The sequence below is a fragment of the Chiloscyllium plagiosum genome, chromosome 23, assembly GCF_004010195.1.
Source record: "Chiloscyllium plagiosum isolate BGI_BamShark_2017 chromosome 23, ASM401019v2, whole genome shotgun sequence".
Taxonomy (NCBI): domain Eukaryota; kingdom Metazoa; phylum Chordata; class Chondrichthyes; order Orectolobiformes; family Hemiscylliidae; genus Chiloscyllium; species Chiloscyllium plagiosum.
In genome coordinates this window covers 49,018,297-49,037,948 of record NC_057732.1, presented here as the reverse complement: position 1 = coordinate 49,037,948, position 19,652 = coordinate 49,018,297, and the positions used below count along the sequence as shown (strand labels likewise).

The 19,652-nt window shown below is 41.6% G+C and overlaps 1 protein-coding gene across 2 annotated transcripts in view; it reads right to left on the bottom strand.

Annotated features, from left to right (window-relative positions):
* The window catches only part of itih5 (inter-alpha-trypsin inhibitor heavy chain 5), a 62,236-nt gene extending 45,062 nt beyond the window's left edge, over nt 1-17,174 (bottom strand). For both annotated transcript variants that reach the window (XM_043713257.1, XM_043713258.1), the window contains exons 1-4: nt 17,030-17,174; nt 16,693-16,737; nt 4,202-4,365; nt 882-974 (exon numbers count right to left, since the gene is read on the bottom strand). In XM_043713257.1, the coding sequence (XP_043569192.1) occupies nt 882-974; nt 4,202-4,365; nt 16,693-16,737; nt 17,030-17,134 (407 nt within the window). In that variant the 5' untranslated portion in view covers nt 17,135-17,174. The remainder of the gene's footprint in view (nt 1-881; nt 975-4,201; nt 4,366-16,692; nt 16,738-17,029) is intronic.
* Between the last annotated feature and the right edge of the window lie 2,478 nt (nt 17,175-19,652).

Below are 19,652 nucleotides of genomic sequence, written 5' to 3'. Positions count from 1 at the left end.
ATGTAAAGACGCGGTCACTGTGACTTAATTCTGATATGCTGCTCACACTCACTGTTATTTAACACTAATAGCTTAGGAAACCATTCACATTACATGATGAACAAGGATCATAGCTCCTTGAAAGTGGAGTCACAGGTAGATAGGATAGTGAAGAAGGCATTTCGTATGCTTGCCTTTATTAGTCGGTGCATTAAGTATAGGAGTTGGGTGGTCATGTTGCAGCTGTACAGGACACTGATTTGGCTACTTTTGGAATATTGTGTTCAATTCTAGGCTCCTAGCCATAGGAAGGATGTTGTGAAACTTGAAAGGGTTCAGAAAATATTTACAAGGATGTAGCCGAGGTGGAGAGTTTGAGCTATAGGGAGAGACTGAACAGGCTGGGGCTGTTTTCCCTGGAGCGTTGCAGGCTGAGGGGTGACCTTATAGAGGTTTATAAAATCATGAGGGGCATAGATAGGGTAAATAGACAAAGTGTTTTCCCCAGGGTGGAGGAGTCCAAAACTAGTGGGCATAGTTTTAAGGAGAGAGGGAAAAGATTTAAAAGAAGCCTAAGGGGATACATTTTCATGCAGAGTGTTGCATGTATGGAATGAGCTGCCAGAGGAAGTGGTGGAGGCTGGTACAATTACAACATTAAAAAGGCATCTGGATGGGTATATGAATAGGAAGAGTTTGGAGGGAGATGGGCCAAGTACTGGCAAATGGGACTAGATTTATTTAGGATATCTGGTTGACATGGACAAGTTGGACCGAAGGATCTATTTCCATGCTGTACATCTCTATGACTCTAAGCGCAAAATACACATTAATTAATTAATTGGTACCTGCTTGAAATGTTCAAGTCTTGCATTATATCGATTTTTAAAAAAAATACTTACCTGCTATTTTTTCCAGAATGTTCTTTGATTTTGTCTTTGGAATTCTTTGCTTTGGTCATCACCTCACTCTGATATACTTTTTTGCCAATTATCCTGGACAGAAACAAGAAGAACAAACTGAATGATTGTTAAATCACAGCAAAGTCCATCATTGTTTTCTGGGACTGTGTTCCACGATTGAATAACTGCCAGTGTTTTACAGGTCTACCATAAATCTCATTACAGGACAGACAGCCTAAGTGAGGCTCTCTGCACTACAAGCCCAGGATGGGAAACCTTTCATTGCATGCTGCCAGATATTCTTTTAGTTCTACTTTATAATTCACTTCAAAGGAAAGGAACTTTGTACAAAGTTCTCATGCATGGTTGCCACCTGAGGCTTGCTCACCATCAAACCTGGACAACAATAACTTTTCTCTAATTTAAAGCAGCGGAAATCGCGTTGGGGATCTAACTAATCATTCTCAAGAATAATGATTGAACAAAAAGTAATTCCTATCTGTATATTTATGCATCACATGAGTGCAGCTCTAATGACACTCAAAAGTCTGGACAAAATCCAGAACTTAGCAGCCCACTTGATCGGTATCTCATCCACTAACTTAAAATTCCATCACTGACACAGTACCAAAGTGTTTCATTTACATGCGACACTGCATTTTGCTACATTTCCAGGGAGTCCAGAACTAGAGGACACAGGTTTAGGATGAGAGGGGAAAGATATAAAAGAGATCTAAGGGGCAACTGTTTCAAGCAGAGGGTGGTACGTGTATGGAATGAGCTGCCAGAGGAAGTGGTGGAGGCTGGTACAGTTACAACATTTAGAAGGCATCTGGATGGGTATATGAATAGGAAGAGTTTGAAGGGATATGGACAGATTGGCAGGTGACTAGATTGGGTTGGGATATCTGGTCAGTATGGACCACTTGGACCGAAAGATCTGTTTCCGTGCTGTACATCTCTATGACCGAACTTTCCAAACATGTGACCTCCACCCTCCCAGAATGACAAGAGCAACAGACACACAGGAACAGCACCACTTGCAGGATGCCCTCCCAGTCTCATGTCATCCTGGTTTGCTGATGTTCCTGCACTGTTGCTGAGTTAAAATCCCAGGGTTCCCTTCTGTAGTGATTGGAATGAGAGCCAGGTGGATAAAGAACAAATAACAAAATTACAGCACAGGAACTGGCCCTTCAGCCCTCCAAGCCTGCGCCAATCCAGATCCTCTGTCCAAACCCATCACCTATTTTCTAAGGATCTGTATCCCTCTGCTCCCTGCCCATTCACTTAGTGTCTAGATACATCTTAAATTACGCTATCGTGCCCCCACTACCACCTCTGCTGGCAATGCGTTCCAGGCACCCACCATCCTCCGCTTAAAGAATTTCCATACATATCTCCCTTAAACGTTTCCCCTCTCACTTGAGCTCGTGACACCAAGTAACTGAGTCCCTTACCCTGGGGTAAAAGCTGGTTGCTATACACCCCATCTATACCTCTCATGATTTTGCAGACCTCAACCAGGTCCCCGCTCAACTTCAATGAGTATGAGATCCCTGACTGGCCCAGGTTAACAACCCCAATCATGGATCGCATACTCAGTGAGATCCATATGACCAATGTTCCAATCACTACATCCTCCTAACAGCATTGGTGGGAGGGGGCTAGGTGCACCCACAAGGACTGCAAAGATTCAAGAAGGGGTCTCACCACTATCTTCTCAAGGGCAATTAGGAATGGATAGCAAATGCTAGCTGTACCAGCAGTGCTCAGAAACCATGAAAAGAATTAAAATGAAATCCATGTGGTTCCTCTGTCTTAATCGAAAGTGTGGTGCTGGAAAAGGCCCTGATGAGGGGCTTATGCCCGAAACATCGATTCTCCTGCTCCTCGGATGCTGCCTGACCTGCTGTGCTTTTCCAGCACCACACTCTCGACTCTGAGCTCCAGCATCTGCAGTCCTCACTTTCTCCTTTTCTCTGTCTTAGTAAAATATACATAAAGCACGTTTTGCAGAATGATGGGACAGTAATAGATGGGTTCCTTACATGAGTTCTCCATTCTGAGTGAACCATGATAAAATAGCATATCATACAGAGCTAGGTTGATTGACTGGTAGGTATTTCATTCAAACTTTTGAATGTCAGAATATGTGTTGGATTGTATTAGAATCAAAGATGCGTATTTCTTTATAATCACTCTTTATTTTTAGTCAAACCTTTCAGTTTGACTGCTACTGGGACATAGCGTTAATTGCCATTAAACTTCCATCTAAGAATAGAACAGAATGGGTCCAACTCGGATCAACTGGTTTTGGAATGTGGTGACAGATCTTTCTTAATCCCCCAATACAGAACTGTGAGTGAACACAGAACCACACAGAGTTAGTAGAAATTGCAAATAATTCTGATCTGAACTTGGCCCTACTGTCGGTCATGAAAAAATACAGGGATGAGCCAAGCATTCAGCCATTCTATATTGTCCCACTATTTCCTCCCAAATAACATCTGGGACAAGCAATGCCAGAACATATTATAACAGTAACAGTGTTGGGAGAAACACAAGCTCCCTGCAATCAGATCAGATCAGTATTTTTTTACTTTGTTTGTGTAACCAAAATGGTGGATTTCCAGCAAGCTGACAGTGAGAACAGAAGTATGAAAAACTTCTGTATCTAAAATAAAACACGAATTAAAGATCTTCTGCACAACTCAAAACTCTGAGCATGAATTTACTGGCTGAATAGAGTGGTCATTACTTATAGGCGAAAGTGAGGATTGCAAATGCTGGAGATCAGAGTCAAGATTAGAGTGTGCTAGAAAAGCACAGCAGGTCAGGCAGCATCCGAGGGGCAGGAAAATCGATATTTCGGGCAAAAGCCCTTCATCAGGAATTACTTATATATAAGTAATAGTCACCCTGTTAAAGGAAAGACATAATGAAACTGGAAAGAGTGCAACAGAGATTTATGAGCATGTTACCAGGATGAGTAGGGCTGAGTTATAAGGAGAGGTTGGCCAGGATAGGACTTCATTTCTTGGAATGTAGGAGAATGAGCAGTGATCTTATTCAGGTATCTAAAATCATGAGGGATATAGTAAAGGACAAGAAAATACCCTGGTGCTTTCACTGTTTTCCTCAATGTGATGTTTTCTACTCACACTCCTTGAAACTTAGAGAACAAAAATGTTTCTGGATGAAGTGTGTAACTAATAACAATGGCCCTTTAGAGCAAAATCTCACTCATCATTGATCATTCCAGAACCTCAAATGCTGCAACCACTGACAAATGCAACCAGGTTTGCACAATTACCCACATTGTGAAGTTAGAAATGAAGGCACGAGCTGGAATCTGCATCTGGAAAACAGCATTTTTGGGCTGAAATGCTCGATTGACCATAGTTGAGGAAACAGCTGTGAACGCATAGCGAGAGAAGATAGTGGATTTCACTATGAAATCTGTCACATGGGGTTTTCTGTCCTGCAAAAGAGAGAAACCACAAACGCAAGGCTTTAGTACCCTGACACATCCTGAACAGAAATATAAGAAAGTTAAAAATCACACAACACCAGATTATAGTGGGCTATACCCTGGTGTTGTGTGACTTCTAACTTGGTCCACCCCAGTCCAACGCCAGCACCCCCACATCAGAAATATAACAATCTTTCCTGTTGATTTTCTAATATGCTGGAAGTTGGTAGTGCATTCAGCAATCAAGATGGTTCTCAGATGGCCTGTTGGGCCACTTTCTACTTTGATTCAGGTCTATTTTACCAATAATCATCAGCTTCTCTATACAGGCAATGATGACTGTAAAATATTTAAAAATGTATTCACAATTTTTGAGTACTTTCCTCATTTCTGACTTAGGGATGTTGTTTTGATCTAAATATTCATATGGCAATTTGTGATGGCAATTAGAGAGATAAATTGTGTTTCTATTTTTCTTTATGGTATCAGTCAGCATTTAAAGGCCAAGATTAAATATGTGTTTTTTTTAAGTATATAGAGTTGCTACTTCAGATGCTCGCTACAGTCCTAGCTGTGGGTTTCAACGGTTTCTCCGTGTTGCAATGAAGTCTATCAGAAAACATATAAAAATGACTGTCTGTCATATCACACCTTTACTGTGAGATAGAATAGACAGAAAGCAATTATACATTAGATAGTTCTCACCTTCATTATCAAGTTAGACAGCTTAATGCACTAACACAATCTCACCTTCACCTTGAGGTGGTCTCTAGTAAATGAGCAAGCAAAGCTTTTCCGCTCAACAGAAGCAGGTGCACATTTTTCTTAACTCCGAATGGTTCTGACAGTGAGACCTCACCAGGAGAGCTTGACAATTGTGCCAACTTTCAAAATTAATAATATTAGCCATGAGGATTTAACTTTGAAAATGAAATGCTGACAAATGCTTACGATCGAACAAGTACTTTTACTACAACCGGCATGACTTTGTATCGTGATTTACTTCTACTTTACTGGCAATGATTTTGCATTTTGCATAAATGGGTTTCAGCCTGTTTGAGTCTATTATATAATTTAAATATACTCAAGGATCTCACCAAAGAGCTATAAATCTAATGGTTGGAACTTTACATGAAGATGGGTTATTTTATCTGAGCTGATTTTTATGACTGCAGAACCTGTACCTAAAAGAGTTTTAAAATGGATAGGAAATCCTCTAAAAAGCTAAAATACTGCAACCGCCTTTAATGTTTAAGTAAATATTAAGCAAATATCAACAGTAAGCATTGTCAAATGGCATACTGAAGACTTCATCAAAATGTATCAAAAGTTTTGACAGATGTCTGAAAACTCTTTGCTATTGTCGGGATTTAGTTCAAAAATTAAAGCTGAAGCTTCCGATCAAAATCAGACATTTCTTTTACACAAACGGCAAGGAAAATCTGGAAATCATTTTCCCAATAGGTTGTGGATGTTAGGACAACAATTAGAATGTTAAAAATCAATATATTTTGTTAGTAATGCACATTGAGGTAAATAGAGCCAAGCCTGGTCAACACAATTCAGTCATAATCTAGTGAAATGTCAAAGCATGCTTGAGCACCTATTGCTGTTCAGTATGTTCCTAATAGAATAGATGTTAATTTACACTTGCAATTAATTTGCTTTTCACAATAATTGCCATATTGTATTTTCCTCTCAGTGAATAGGTTGGGTCACATAGAACGCTGTATTCAGAACTGAATGGTTTATATATTCATGCCAGTAACTTTGATATTTAACCAACAGGTCCTCACAACAGCATAGTATACATCTCAGCACAAAGACAAAAGGTTTGCTTTTACAGATCATCGGGTTATAGTCCAGCAGATTTATTTGAAACCGTTAACTTTTGTATCCCCCCCACTCCTTCCTCAGGTAGCTAGCTGGCAGTTTCAAGTAAACCCGCTGGACTATAACCAGCACCTCCACATCATGCTTTTTCAGGGAAATCTCAAAGATATCTACAGCTTTGGGGTGGCATAGTGGCTCAGTGGTTAGCACTGTTACCTCACAGCATCAGGGACCTGGGTTCAATCCCAATCTCAGGCAACTGTCTGTCTCCCTGTGCCTGTGTGGGTTTCCTCTGGGTATTCTGGTTCCCTCCCACAATCCAAAGGTGCGTAGTTTAGGTGAATTGACCAAGCTAAATTTCCCATAGTGTTCAGGAATGTGTAGGTTAGGTGTATTAGTCAGGGGTAAATATGGGATAGGGGAATGGGTCTGGGTGGGTTACTCTTCAGAGGGTTGGTGTGGACTCTTTGGGCTGTAGGGTCTGTTTCAACACTTTAGAGACTCTATTCTATTTGAAGTGTGCAATGACTTTATTATGTGGACAGCTATTTGCACACAGCAGAAAGTAACATCAGCAATAAAAGTAATGGCTAGTTAGTCTCCTGAGGGAAGACTTTTGGGCTAGAAAATAGATTAGCATTCTCCTTTTCCCGGAATAATGTCCTGGGACCATGTGTTCAGTCAAACTTAGCAGTGGTTTCAGTTAAACACTTGATAAATAAAACAAACTCTCGTGACTGGGTCTGAGTGTCAGTCTACATTAAATACTTAAATCCAAAAGCTTGAAACAATAACTTTCTGACTCAGAAGCAAGAATATTACAAGATATTACAGCAGTAAACTGGATAAATGCTCGGAAGGGAAACATTTTCATGGCTCTGAGGAAAGTGTAGGAGATGTGAATGAGTTGGAGAGCTCACTCAAAGAAAGAATGGGTGAAAGGTGACTTAAGGAATATTATTTTAGCAAGGATGTTAAAGCCCTGAAGAGACTGTGAAGGAGATTTACTAGAATAATATCAGGAATGAGAGATTGTAGACACAATATAAGATTAGACAAATTGGAGTTATTCTCCTTGGAGCAGAAAAAATTAACAGACCTTATTGAGATGTTCAAAATTATGAACAATTCTGACAGTGACACTAGTTGGCATGTCAGTTACAAAGTCAAATGTCATGATTGTCAGCAAGAGAGCTAGGAGCAAGATGAGGAGAAGCTTCTTTACTCAGAGTTAATAGGATTTAGAATGTGCTGCCTGGGAGAATGGTGGAGGCAGGTTCCACAGAGACTTAGATAGCTATTTGAAAGTGATGAATTCAGAGCACTGTTGGAGAGTGGGACTAGCTGGTAGCCCTTTTGGGAGTTGGTACAGGATCAGTGGGCTAAAAGGTCTCCTTCTGCACTGTAAAATTCAATGATTCTACATCAATATGTTTATTATGTATATCTACTATATATTTCTGCAAAGGAATTTTGTGTACCCCTTTGTTGCTAAAACTGAAATATATTCAAAACAAGTGTCAGTGAAATGCAAATATTTCAATCTGCATTCTTTGTGAGAAATGAATGAACCTTTTAATACTCTCATTACTTTAAATGTCTTTCTATCATTATAGACGCATGGATATTTACAACACAGAAGGAGGCCCTTCGGTCCATCATGTCCATCCTAGTTGACAAAGATCTGGCTACACCCATCCCATTTTCCAGCTTTTGGACCATAACCCTGGATACTATGGCAACAGGAGTGAATATCTAACTAATGCTTAAATGTTACGAGAGTTTCTGAGTCAACCACACTTTCAGACAGTGAGTTCCAGACCCCCACTATCCTCTGGGTGAAAACATTCTCCTCAACTCTCCTTTTTGCCTTCTACTTCTTTAATTTATGGCCTTGACTATTCACCCCACTACTAATGAAAAAAAGCACCTTCCTATCCACCTGATCGATGCCTCTCATAAGATTATCTTCCTCTATTAAGTGTCCCTCAATGGACACTGCTCCAAGGAAAACAACCTCACCCTATCCAATTTTTCCACATAGCTCATACACCTCTAGCATAGGCAGCATCCTGGTAAATCACCCCTGCACTTTCTCTCATGCAATCACATCATTCCTGCAATATGATGATGTTACACCACTGGAAATCAAGACCTGCTATTCCCAGAATCATAACAAAAGTTAGAGATTTTGCAAGACTACACAAACTTCCCTGTTGTTCTGTCTGTTTGCACCCAGGATAACAGTAAGCACAGAGCAGGTCTATTTACATAACAAGAATGATTATTTATGACAACTAAATGGATTCGAACCATTGACATATAACTCTCCTGATCGAAATGCTTAACCCCCTTATATATGCCTGCTACATGCACATGCCAACACAGATACACACAAATACATGGGCGCTATTAGCCGTAGGAAAGATCGGGAAGGCAGTTCAATCGTCCCTGTTTATTGTGTGCACTGAGATCATCCTTTCTTGCCTATTTTGCTGCTCCATGACCTTCCTTTTCCAAGTACTTTCACTTGTTTGCAGGAGGCACATGGTGATTGGTTCACAACTTATAAAGTCTCTGAAGTATGGTTAAAAGCCACAGTTTTTAGCAACTGATGAGAGAATATAAACTGCCTTTCTTCAGGCTTTGGGTGCTTTTTCCTAACTGCTCCCTCCTTTCTGGAGTTCCGATGGCTTCTAACCCAAACATTCACATCCACAAGTATCAAAAAGTATGGTGCTGAAAAAGCATAGCCGGTCAGGCAGCATCCAAGGAGCAGGACAGTCAAGGTTTCGCACATAAACCCTTGATCAGGAATGCGCGTGTGTGTGGGGGTGGGGGGTGCTGAGAGATATATGGGAGAGGGGTGGAGCTGGTGGGGAACATAGCTGGGAATGTGATAGGTAGATGAAAATGGGGGTGATGGTGATAGGTCGGACAGGAGGGTGGAGCAGATCGTTGGGAAGGAAGATTGACAGGTAGGACAATTCAAGAGGGTGGTGCCAATTTGGAGTGTTGGATCTGGGATAAGGTGGGGCTGGTGAAATTGACATTGATCCTGTGTGGTTGGACGGTACCAAAGTGGAAGATAAAGTTTCGGGTGGCTAGAATTTGGTGGTGGAGGTGACCCAGGACCTGCATGTCCTTGGCAGAGTGGGACAGGAAGTTGAAGTTTTCAGCCACAGGGTGGTGGGGTTGATTGGGGGTGTGTCCCGGACATGTTCTCTGAAACATTCAGCAAGTTGGTGTCTTGTGTCCCCAATGTAGTGGAGACCACATCAAGAGCAACAGACACAGGAGCAGAGGTGATTGGAGGTGCAGGAAAATCTCTGTCAGATGTGGAAGGATCACCCACAAGCTGATCAGCCCCCTGGAAGCCAATCACAAAGTAGTTGGCAGGCAAAAGGTCTTTGTCATCATCAAAGGGTCGCTATTCCCCAGACCAATCAGCTAAATGTTTCCAGCCAAACCTCCATTGATACACAGTTCTTGGCTCCTGCTCAACTGCAGATAAAATTTCCCAACATCATCAACAAACAACAGAATAAACAGTACTTACAATGAATGACTTGCTTTTAAAAAATGCAACAATCTTTGGCTTTTAAGTGATCTTTTTTTTCCCACTTCAATCCACAATCAAAATATTCTGAAAAATGAACAGTCTTTACAGTGACTAGAACAGCACCCAGTACTTCAGTTATGGCCTAGTCAACATGCTTTTAAATTCCAGCAGAACCTCTAGTTTCTATGCCTTGGCTAATAAAGGAAACTGTACCATAAGCCTTTTCAACAATCGCACCTACCTGCCCTGCTACCTTCAGAGATGTGTGGAAATGCACACCAAGGTCCTTCTGATCTTCAGTACTATCCAAGGTTCTACTCTTCACAGTGTAATACCTGCTTTAATAGCCCTCTATATGTGCATCACTTTACACTTTCCCAAGGTGAATTTCATTTGTCACTGCAATACCCACTGTTGTTGTTCTCTATAAGTTTAAGGCTATCTTCCTCACTATATACCACCCTTCCAATTTTCATGTTATAGAACATAGAAAAGTACAGCACAGAACAGGCCCTTAGGCCCACAATGTTGTGCCGTGACTTAATCCTATAGTAACTTAACCTACACACCCCTCAACTTACTGCTATCCATGTGCATGTCCAGCAGTCGCTTAAATGTCCCCAATGACTTTGCTTCCACCACCTCAACTGGCAATGCATTCCATGCATTCACAACTCTCTGTGTAAAGAACCTACCTCTGATGTCTCCTTTATACCTTCCTCCTAATATCTTCAAACTATGGCTTCTCATACCAGTCAATCCTGTCCTGGGGAAAGGTCTCAGGCTATTGATTCTATTTATTCCTCTCATTATTTTGTACACCTCAATCAGGTCTCCTCTCTTCCTCCTTCTCTCCAGAGAGAAATGTCCAAGCTTATTCAACCTTTCTTCATACGGCAAACTCTCCAGTCCAGGTAGCATCCTGGTAAACCTTCTTTGCACCCTCTCCAAAGCCTCTGTATCTTTCATTTAGTAGGGCGACCAGAACTGGACACAATATTCCAAGTGTGGTCTCACCAGGGACTTGTAAAGCTGCAGCAAAACCTTGCGGCTCTTAAACTCGATACCCCTGTTAATGAAAGCCAAAACATCATATGCTTTCTTAACATATGTCCTATCCACTTGGGTGGCAACTTTGAGGGATCTATGTACTTGCACACCCAGATCCCTCTTGACTCCTCTCTTCTGCAATCTTCTTGATCACAGACACTGCATTTAAGTCCAAATCATTAATGTGCTACACGAATAGCAAATGCCCCAGAACTGGACTCTGAGGTAACAAACTTCACTGGAAACAAACGTCAAGTCACAGAATTATCCCTCTGCCATCACTCTCTGCTTCCTGCCCCTCAGTCAATTTTGGATCCAACATGCCACTTTGCCTTGGTTCCCATGAGCTCTTACTTGATCAGCTGCCATGAGGAACGTTATCAAAGCTTTGGTAACATCCATGTAGATAACATCAAAGGCATTAAACACATTAACACTTCTCATTATGTTCTCAAAAACTTCAATTACAGCTGTCAAATATGACCTACACTTAACGAGTTAATCTTGATTATCCCTGATTAATCCCCTCCCTTCAAGTGCAAATATATTCTGTCCCTCAGAACTCTTTCTCAACACTGAGGTTAAACTGACTGGCCTGTAACTTCTTGGTCTATTGTTTCCTCCATACTTTAATAATGGGCCAATTTGGCCAGAGAGTATTTGAAGATTACTGCCAGGACCCTGACATCCCCTCCCATTTGCTTAACATGTACCTTATCCAACCCTGCAGATTTATCAATTTCTATAGCTGCTCCACCCATTAGTTCCTCCTTCCTCTCCTTCCACTTAAAATGTCAATTTCTTTTAGTATTTCACAGTCCACCACCCTTCTGTCCATAGTCTTGTCATTTTCCATTGTGAAGAGTAACACATTCATTGAGGACTGTGCCCATGTCTTCTGTGTCCACGCACGGATAAGCTCTATGGTCCCTAATGGCCCCTACTCTTTCTCTAATTTTTTTTTTGTTCTTTGTATAATTTCTACAATCCTTTATTCGACTCACCAATGCTTTCTCATTCACTCATTTGATTTCTTAATTTCCTTTATAAGCACTGTCTTCCCCAGCACTTTTTAGATTCTTCAATGAATTCTGTTGTATTGAGCCCTCAGTAACTTCCATAAGTTTCCTTTTTTCCCATAATCCCAATGTTTATGCCCCTCGTTGACCTCAGTTTTCTAGCAGTGTCCCACTCTTTGTCTTTATGGAACATATGTCTAGTACTCTCACTATTTCCTTCTTGAATGCCTCTCACTGCTCTGACCTGGTTTTATCTATGACCCCTTCTTCTATCCACTCTCTCACCTTATTCAAATACCCTATAACTAGGAATGTTGAGCGGCTGATCCAGCCCATCATTCAGCCAAACATTGGTCATAGCAATGATATCAGACTCCCATGTGCCTATCTCTGCCCTCAGCTCATCTAGTATGTTCTTCAGGCTCCTTGCATTAAAATATATTCCATAAAGTCTTGCTGAAGTCGCTTCTTGATGGAGTCCAAATTGGAAATAATGGACAATCTCTAGTTCTCCTATCATTACTGACGATGATACCAGCATAGACAAATGCTCTGGATGTGAGGGAATGGGGATCTTAAACTTATCCATCAGGAAGAAAACAGACATAAGTTTGATTTTGTGGTTTTGATTTGCCCTTGGCACAAGAACTCTACTATGGCCCCATTATTAGCTGCTCAATTTATGGCTCCACCTATCATGATGAAATGTCTGCGGTGATGGGTGTTACTGAGATTCCAATCCTGTGGAAATATCATGAAATATAAGGCAACCCATTCAGAGTGTATGATGGACAGATAGGACTTCTGTAGAGTTGCTTAATTTACTTCTGAGGCCAGGGAGAAGCTTTGCAGAACTATTCCTGAGTCGAAGGAAAGATCAGGTAAGACTGCAAACGATGAGGTGGTACCAATCTCCAGAAGGAGCTAGTTTGGTGCTTTGATCTTTTATTGTTTCAGCTGTTCATTGCGGCTGTACAGGACATTGGTTAGGCCACTGTTGGAATATTGCGTGCAACTCTGGTCTCCTCCTATCGGAAAGATGTTGTGAAACTTGAAAGGGTTCAGAAAAGATTTACAAGGATGTTGCCAGGGTTGGATGATTTGAGCTATAGGGAGCGACTGAACAGGCTGGGGCTGTTTTCCCTGGAGCGTCGGAGGCTAAGGGGTGACCTTATAGAGGTTTACAAAATTATGAGGGAATAGGAAGGGTTTGGAGGGATATGGGCCGGGTGCTGGCAGGTGGGACTCGATCGGGTTGGGATATCTAGTCGGCATGGATGGGTTGGACCGAAGAGTCTGTTTCCATGCTGTACATCTCTATGACTCTATGAATAACAATTCATAATTAACAGAAAGAAAGGCAGACTTCAAAGCACTTTTCACAACCACCGGATCTCTTAAAGTACTTTATAGCCAATAAAATGCAGGAAACATGGCGACCAATTAGTTCAGGGCATGTTTCCAGAAGCAGAAACATAGTAATAAGCAAATAATCTGTTCTATTGTAATGTGGATTTTACAATAAATATTGACCAAAGCATCAGAGAGATCTCTACTGCTCTTCTTTGAAAAAGTCAAAGAGTGTGGTGCTGGAAAAGCACAGCCATTCAGACAGTAACCGAGGAGCAGGAGAGTCAATGTTTGGAGCATAGCTCTTCATCAGGAATCTTTGAAGAAATGGCAAGGAATCATTTACGTCCATCAGAGCATGCAGATTGGTCTGAAAGATAGCATCTCCGACAGTAAAGCACTTCCTCCATATTGCACTGGAGTGTCAGCCTCAATTTTTCACAACTTGTACCATCAATACAAGTTATTAGCCATTCCTCTTATTTGCTCTTTCTGGGATCTGGCTCTACTAAGATGGCTACATTTTACAGCTGATAATTCCCAGACTGTGGGGATCACTGCCACTGAAATGGGTGGCATTTGCGACCCAACCCAAAGTAGTTGGCGGTGAGCTGACTCCTTGAACAGCTTGTAAGAGACCACATACCTTTCATTATGAACAAAAATTTCCAATTATAGTTTAATAAAAACTGAAATGGACATTGGACTGCTATAATTGGAAAATCAGGAGAGTTTCAGAACTTGAAACTCAAGTGTTGCATATCACTTAGCTGTACAATACAATGTTGCTTTTTGGGAGCTGGAAGAAAAAGAATTTGAAGCACCAAGAATCATTATGCATCTGGAAGGGCATATGGATAGGAAGGTTTTAGAAGGATATAGGCCAAATGCTGGCAAATGGGATTGGATTTATTTAGGATATCTGGTCAGCACAGACAAGTTGGACCGAAGGGTCTGTTTCCATGCTGTATATCTCTGACTCTATGACTAAATTCTGCTTGACAACAGCCTTCTGATTGGTTGAGCTATAGAACTAAAAGCTCCAAGTGGCAAGTGCAGCAAAAGAAACATCCAGAACCAGCAGACAGAAGACATCCATCTCTTTCTCTTGCTCTTTCCATGTGGGATAAAGACAGCAAAAACAAAGCAAGCTACAAAGAGACCATTCATACAGGAAAATACCCAAGTTCACCAGATTGACCATCGAAATAAAAGACAAAAGCCACACAACTGATAAAAGCATATCATCGTTGCAAAAATAAAAAACACTGCGAAAAATAACTTTCTGCCTTCTGGGCTGGACTTTTGATCTTTGGGATTTTGTTTGTATTCATTTCCCACTCATGGTATGTGTTAAACTGTTTGCCTTTTGTTTGCCTTAATCATGATCGAGTATGTGAATATGTTTGGGATTTTGCAAGGGTATAGGTAAGTTGCATAAATTAGAAAACTTTCTTTCTTACTGCTCTTGTTAAAGTTATGTATGAAACAATAAATACTTATTTTCTGTTACGAATGAAACCTCATGTGAATTGCTTTTATCCTGACTACAGAGCAAATTTTGGTGATCTCATTGGAACATTTCACATTTTGTAATGGCTTGTAGAACAGTGGGTCACATGAGCATGTTTTTCCAGTTAAATAATGACACATGGCAGTTTCTGTCGTAATGGTGTTCCCTTCCTTGTTGGGTGGGGAATTCTTGGATTTTTATTACCTGTGGTGCATGGGAATGCGGTAGATAAAAGGTATCGAATTGTTCAATCAGCCATGATCATGTTGAAAGAGTAGGGCAGGCTCAACCACAGAATCATAGAATCCCTACAGTGTGGAAGCAGGCCATTTGGCCTAACCAGTCCATACCGACCCACGCACCTCCACCCTAACCCTGTAACCCTTCATTTCCCGTGGCTAATCCACCCAACCTGCACTTTCCTAGACACTATGGGCAATTTAACATGGCCAATCCACCTAACCTGCACATCTTTGGACTGTGGGACGAAACAGGAGCACCTGGAGGAAACCCACACAGACGCGGGGAGAATGTGCAACCTCCACACAGACGGTCACTTGAGGCTGGAATCAAATAGGCTGAATAGCCCACTTCTCTATGTTTAACCCAGTGACATGAAGGGACTTGAAGTATGTCTAAGCTTGTCTATAAAAAATAATTCAACAATTGCACTTTCAAAATTTTTGAATGACTTAGAGATAGAGAAATCAACAGCACAGAAAAAGGTCCTTCAGCCCATCATGCCCATCTCAGTCAAAAACAATCACCTATTCTAACCTCACTTTCCAATTCTTGGTCCAAAACCTTGGCATCGCAAGTGCACACCTAAGTACTTCTTGAATGTTATGAGGGTTTCTGTCTCCCACCATCCTACAGACAGTGAAATCCATATTCCCACCACTCTCTGGTTGAAAGAAAAATATCTCCTCTAAACCTCCTGCTCCTTTACCTTAAATCCATGCCCCCCGGTCACTGATCCCTCCTTTAATGGGAAAAGCTTCTTTCTGTCTCCCCCATCTATGCCCCTGATGATAATCTTATAGATCTCAATCATATCCAGGAGACTTCAATGCTACTTATTTCTGAATTGGAGGTGCCAGTGTTGGACTGGTTTGGACAAAGTTAAAAACCTCACACCAGGTTATAGTCCAACAAGTTTATCTGGAAGCACTCGCTTTCAGAGCACTGCTCCTTCATCAGGTGGTTGTGGAGCAGCATCATAAGACACAGAATTTATAGCAAAAGAGTTACAGTGTCATCGAACTGTAATGATATATTAAACAAATTCAGATTAAGTCTTTCATCTTTTAGAATGGGGAATGATAGTTCCAGTTCTTTAGTATGTAAATCCCAGAACTCCTTTTAAGTTACATTCTCAAAATAGCTTTAGCTTTTCTAACAATAGTTGCCATCTCAGCTCAGACAATGCCTTAAAGGTGTGAGGTTAAAGTCTGTCAGTGTCCCCAGGTTGTGGGGGCTAGTGCTTCCAAACAAATCTGTTGGACTATAACCTGATGTTGTGTGATTTTTAACTATTTCTGAATTGGCATCATCCAGCAGATGGCGTTGGTCCCAAGCAACAAAAAGATGAAGAAACGTGCGATGATGCCTGGATACAGTTAAAAATCACACAACACCAGGTTATCGTCCAGCAGGTTTTATTTGGATAAAGGAGCAGCGTTCCGAAAACTTGTACTTCAAAATAAACCTGTTGGACGATAACCTGGTGTTGTGTGAGTTTTAACGTTGTCCGCCCCAGTCCAACACCGGCATCTCCAAATCATGTCTTGGATACAGGTAAGGCAATATTCTGTGGGCTCCTACAGATCTGTTGGTGCAGACGTCTGACAGTGCAAGGTCAACAATTTCTCATTAAGCATTTGCAAACCAAGGGGGCTCTCGGGTAAAACACTCGGATCTGAGGGCAGGGGTTGCAAATTTCTGCACCAGCTCGGCAGATTTCCCTCCTTAAAACCGCAAGAGACAACATAAAACTTCGGGGCACTCACCGATCTCTGTGACATGATGACCTGCCTCGGAACGCGTAGAAACTCCTTAAAGTGAAACCACATGAGATCAGAACAAGGCTCATCGAGTCATTTTGTCAGCCTTTCCGAACTTTGTGTAACTATAACGAAACTTTTGCTTTTATAAATGGCATTAGATGTAAAAGTAACAGAACCTGCAAACAATAAATTTAACATATGACCTAAATATTTACTGTTTTTCGCCCCATTGCTGATATTTGACTGAGCTCCCGTTGCTTTTAATTATCTCAGTAAATTCTCAGGAGTTCAATGTCTAATGTAAATCCGTTTAAATGCGGACAAAAAGTTGTTCACTTACAGAACGGGAATCTGGGTCCAAGTAATCGACATCGCCGCTTAAATCCCAAAACTCCTGTCCCCAAACGGCCAGAGAAAAGTAGGAAACGAGCAAGAGACCGATCATTGTGCACCTTCTCTGCTGTAGATAAATGGTTAGAATGACATTGGGCAGCTCCAGTCTTCACTGACTCACTGACCCCAGTCTCAGTCCAATTCACTCCCCGTGCTGGAAAATGCAATGCTGAGTTTAAAATATGTGTGAAGGCTGGTTTTTATTTTCAAAAAAAAAGTTTGCAAAGATAATCTTGTAGACAGGAGGAGTAAAATGGATATGTCCTGAAATAAATTCATACTATACTGGAGACGTTAACTGTGTTTCTCTGTGCCAGACCTGCTGAGTTTCTCCAGCATTTTATTTCGATTCTCCAGCACCCGCAGTATTTGAGATTATTTAGATTAACCAGTACAGTCAGGATGGGCCAAATGGTCGCCTTCTGCCCTGTCTGGTTCTTTTGTCCCCACCAGGAAGAATAGGTCAATCAGCCAGTGTCTCCTCAGAAACTGGAAGGGCGAATGGAGGCTTTGCAGCCTCCTTATAGTGTAGATGGAAGCCACTTGGCCCATCATGTTTGCACCAGTTCTCTGAATCTGCAATATGCTTAGTGCATGTTCTCCCATCTTCTCTCCATAATCCTGCACATTCTTCCTTTTCAGATGACCATCTAATTTCATTTTCAATTTTTTTTATTCACTCACGGCGTGTGGACATCACTAGCTAGGCCAGCATTCATTGTCCATCCCTACTTACCCCTTGAGAATGTTGTGGTGAGCTGCCTTCTTGAACTGTTCCAGCCCATGTGCTGTGGATAGACCCATAATGCCCTTAGGGAGGGATTTCCAGGATTTTGAACCAGCGATAGCGAAGGAACGGTAATGTATTTCCAAGTCAGGAAGGCGAGGGACTTGGAGGGGAACTTGAAGGTTCCCATATATCTGCTGGCCTTGTCCTTCTAGATGGAAATGGCTGTGGGTTTGGAAGGTGCTGCGTGAGGATCTTTGGTGAATTTCTCAAAGGGCACCTAGGGACAGGCAATAAATGCTGACCCAACCAGTGACACCCACTTCCCACAAAATGAATAAATAGAAAACTTAAAAAACCTAATACTCCTGGATACATCTTGCACCCCATTGTTTACAACAATCCATCTATTACAGAGTTCTTCTAGCAATCTGACGGTTAACTTTGTTTACTCCAAGAGTAAGAGAATTAAACTCTGAATTATCACAGTGAAAGCAAAATACTATGATTGCTGGAAATCTGAAATAAATTCAGCAGGTCTGGCAGGAACTGTGGAGAAAGGAAAAGATAGTTACCATTTCATGTCTGGTATGACTCTTCAGAACCCACCTAAAGGTACCCCAAACTCACCTCCATGGCAAAGAGGTGAAGACTGCAGGGTAGAATTTCATTTGTGGCCTCTTGTTGTGTATTTAAGACAGCATTTCCCCATATTTTCTTGTCCTGCTTTATTTATTCAACCTGGGGACATTGCAGGCAGGGGACTGCTCTTAAGCATCAGACAGGATACAGGGAACACAAATGCACACCTATGGCTGTGCTCCAAATCAGAACCACTGGGGGTGCTGTTACAGGTGTGATACTCAACAAAACTCCTATCTGTCTCTTCAGGTGGCTGTGAAGACCTTCGGGGCAGAATTGGGTGAGAAACCAAATGCTCTGGCTATCTGTGCATTCTCACCCAACAGGGTCAAAATATAACAATGAGTCCTTACTTCCTTTAACTGTCTTCAAGAAAAAGTGGGTAAATCTCCAAGACCTGATCAGGTGTACCCTAGAACTCTGCGGGAAGCTAGGGAAGTGATTGCTGGGCCTCTTGCTGAGATATTTGTATCATCAATAGTCACAGGTGAGGTGCCGGAAGACTGGCGGTTAGCAAACGTGCTGCCTCTATTTAAGAAAGGTGGTAAGGAAAGGTCAGAGAACAATAGACCAATGAGCCTGATGTGGTGGGCAAGTTGTTGGAGGGAATCCTGAGGGACAGGATTTCCATGTATTTGAAAAGGCAAGGACTGATTAGGGATCGTCAACATGGCTTTGTGCGTGAGAAATCATGTCTCACAAACTTGATTGAGTTTTTTGAAGAAATAACAAAGAAGATTGATGAGGGCAGAGCAGTAGATGTGATCTATATGGACTTCAGAAGGCTTTTGACAAGGTTCCCCATGGGAGACTGATTAGCAAGGTTAGATCTCATGGAATACAGGGAGAACTAGCTATTTGGATACAGAACTGGCTCAAAGGTGGAAGACAGAGGGTGGTGGTGAAGGGTTGTTTTTCAGACTGGAGGCCTGTGACCAGTGGAGTGCCACAAGGATCGGTGCTGGGTCCTCTACTTTTTGTCTTTTACATAAATGATTTGGATGTGAACATAGGAGGTAGATGTAGTAAGTTTGCAGATGACACCAAAATTTGAGGTGTAGTGGGCAGCAAAGAAGGTTACCTCAAAGTACAACGGGATCTTAATCAAATGGGCCAATGGGCTAACAAGTGGCAAATCGAGGTTAATTTAGATAAATGTGATGTGCTGCATTTTGGAAAGGCAAATTAGAGAGGACTTAGA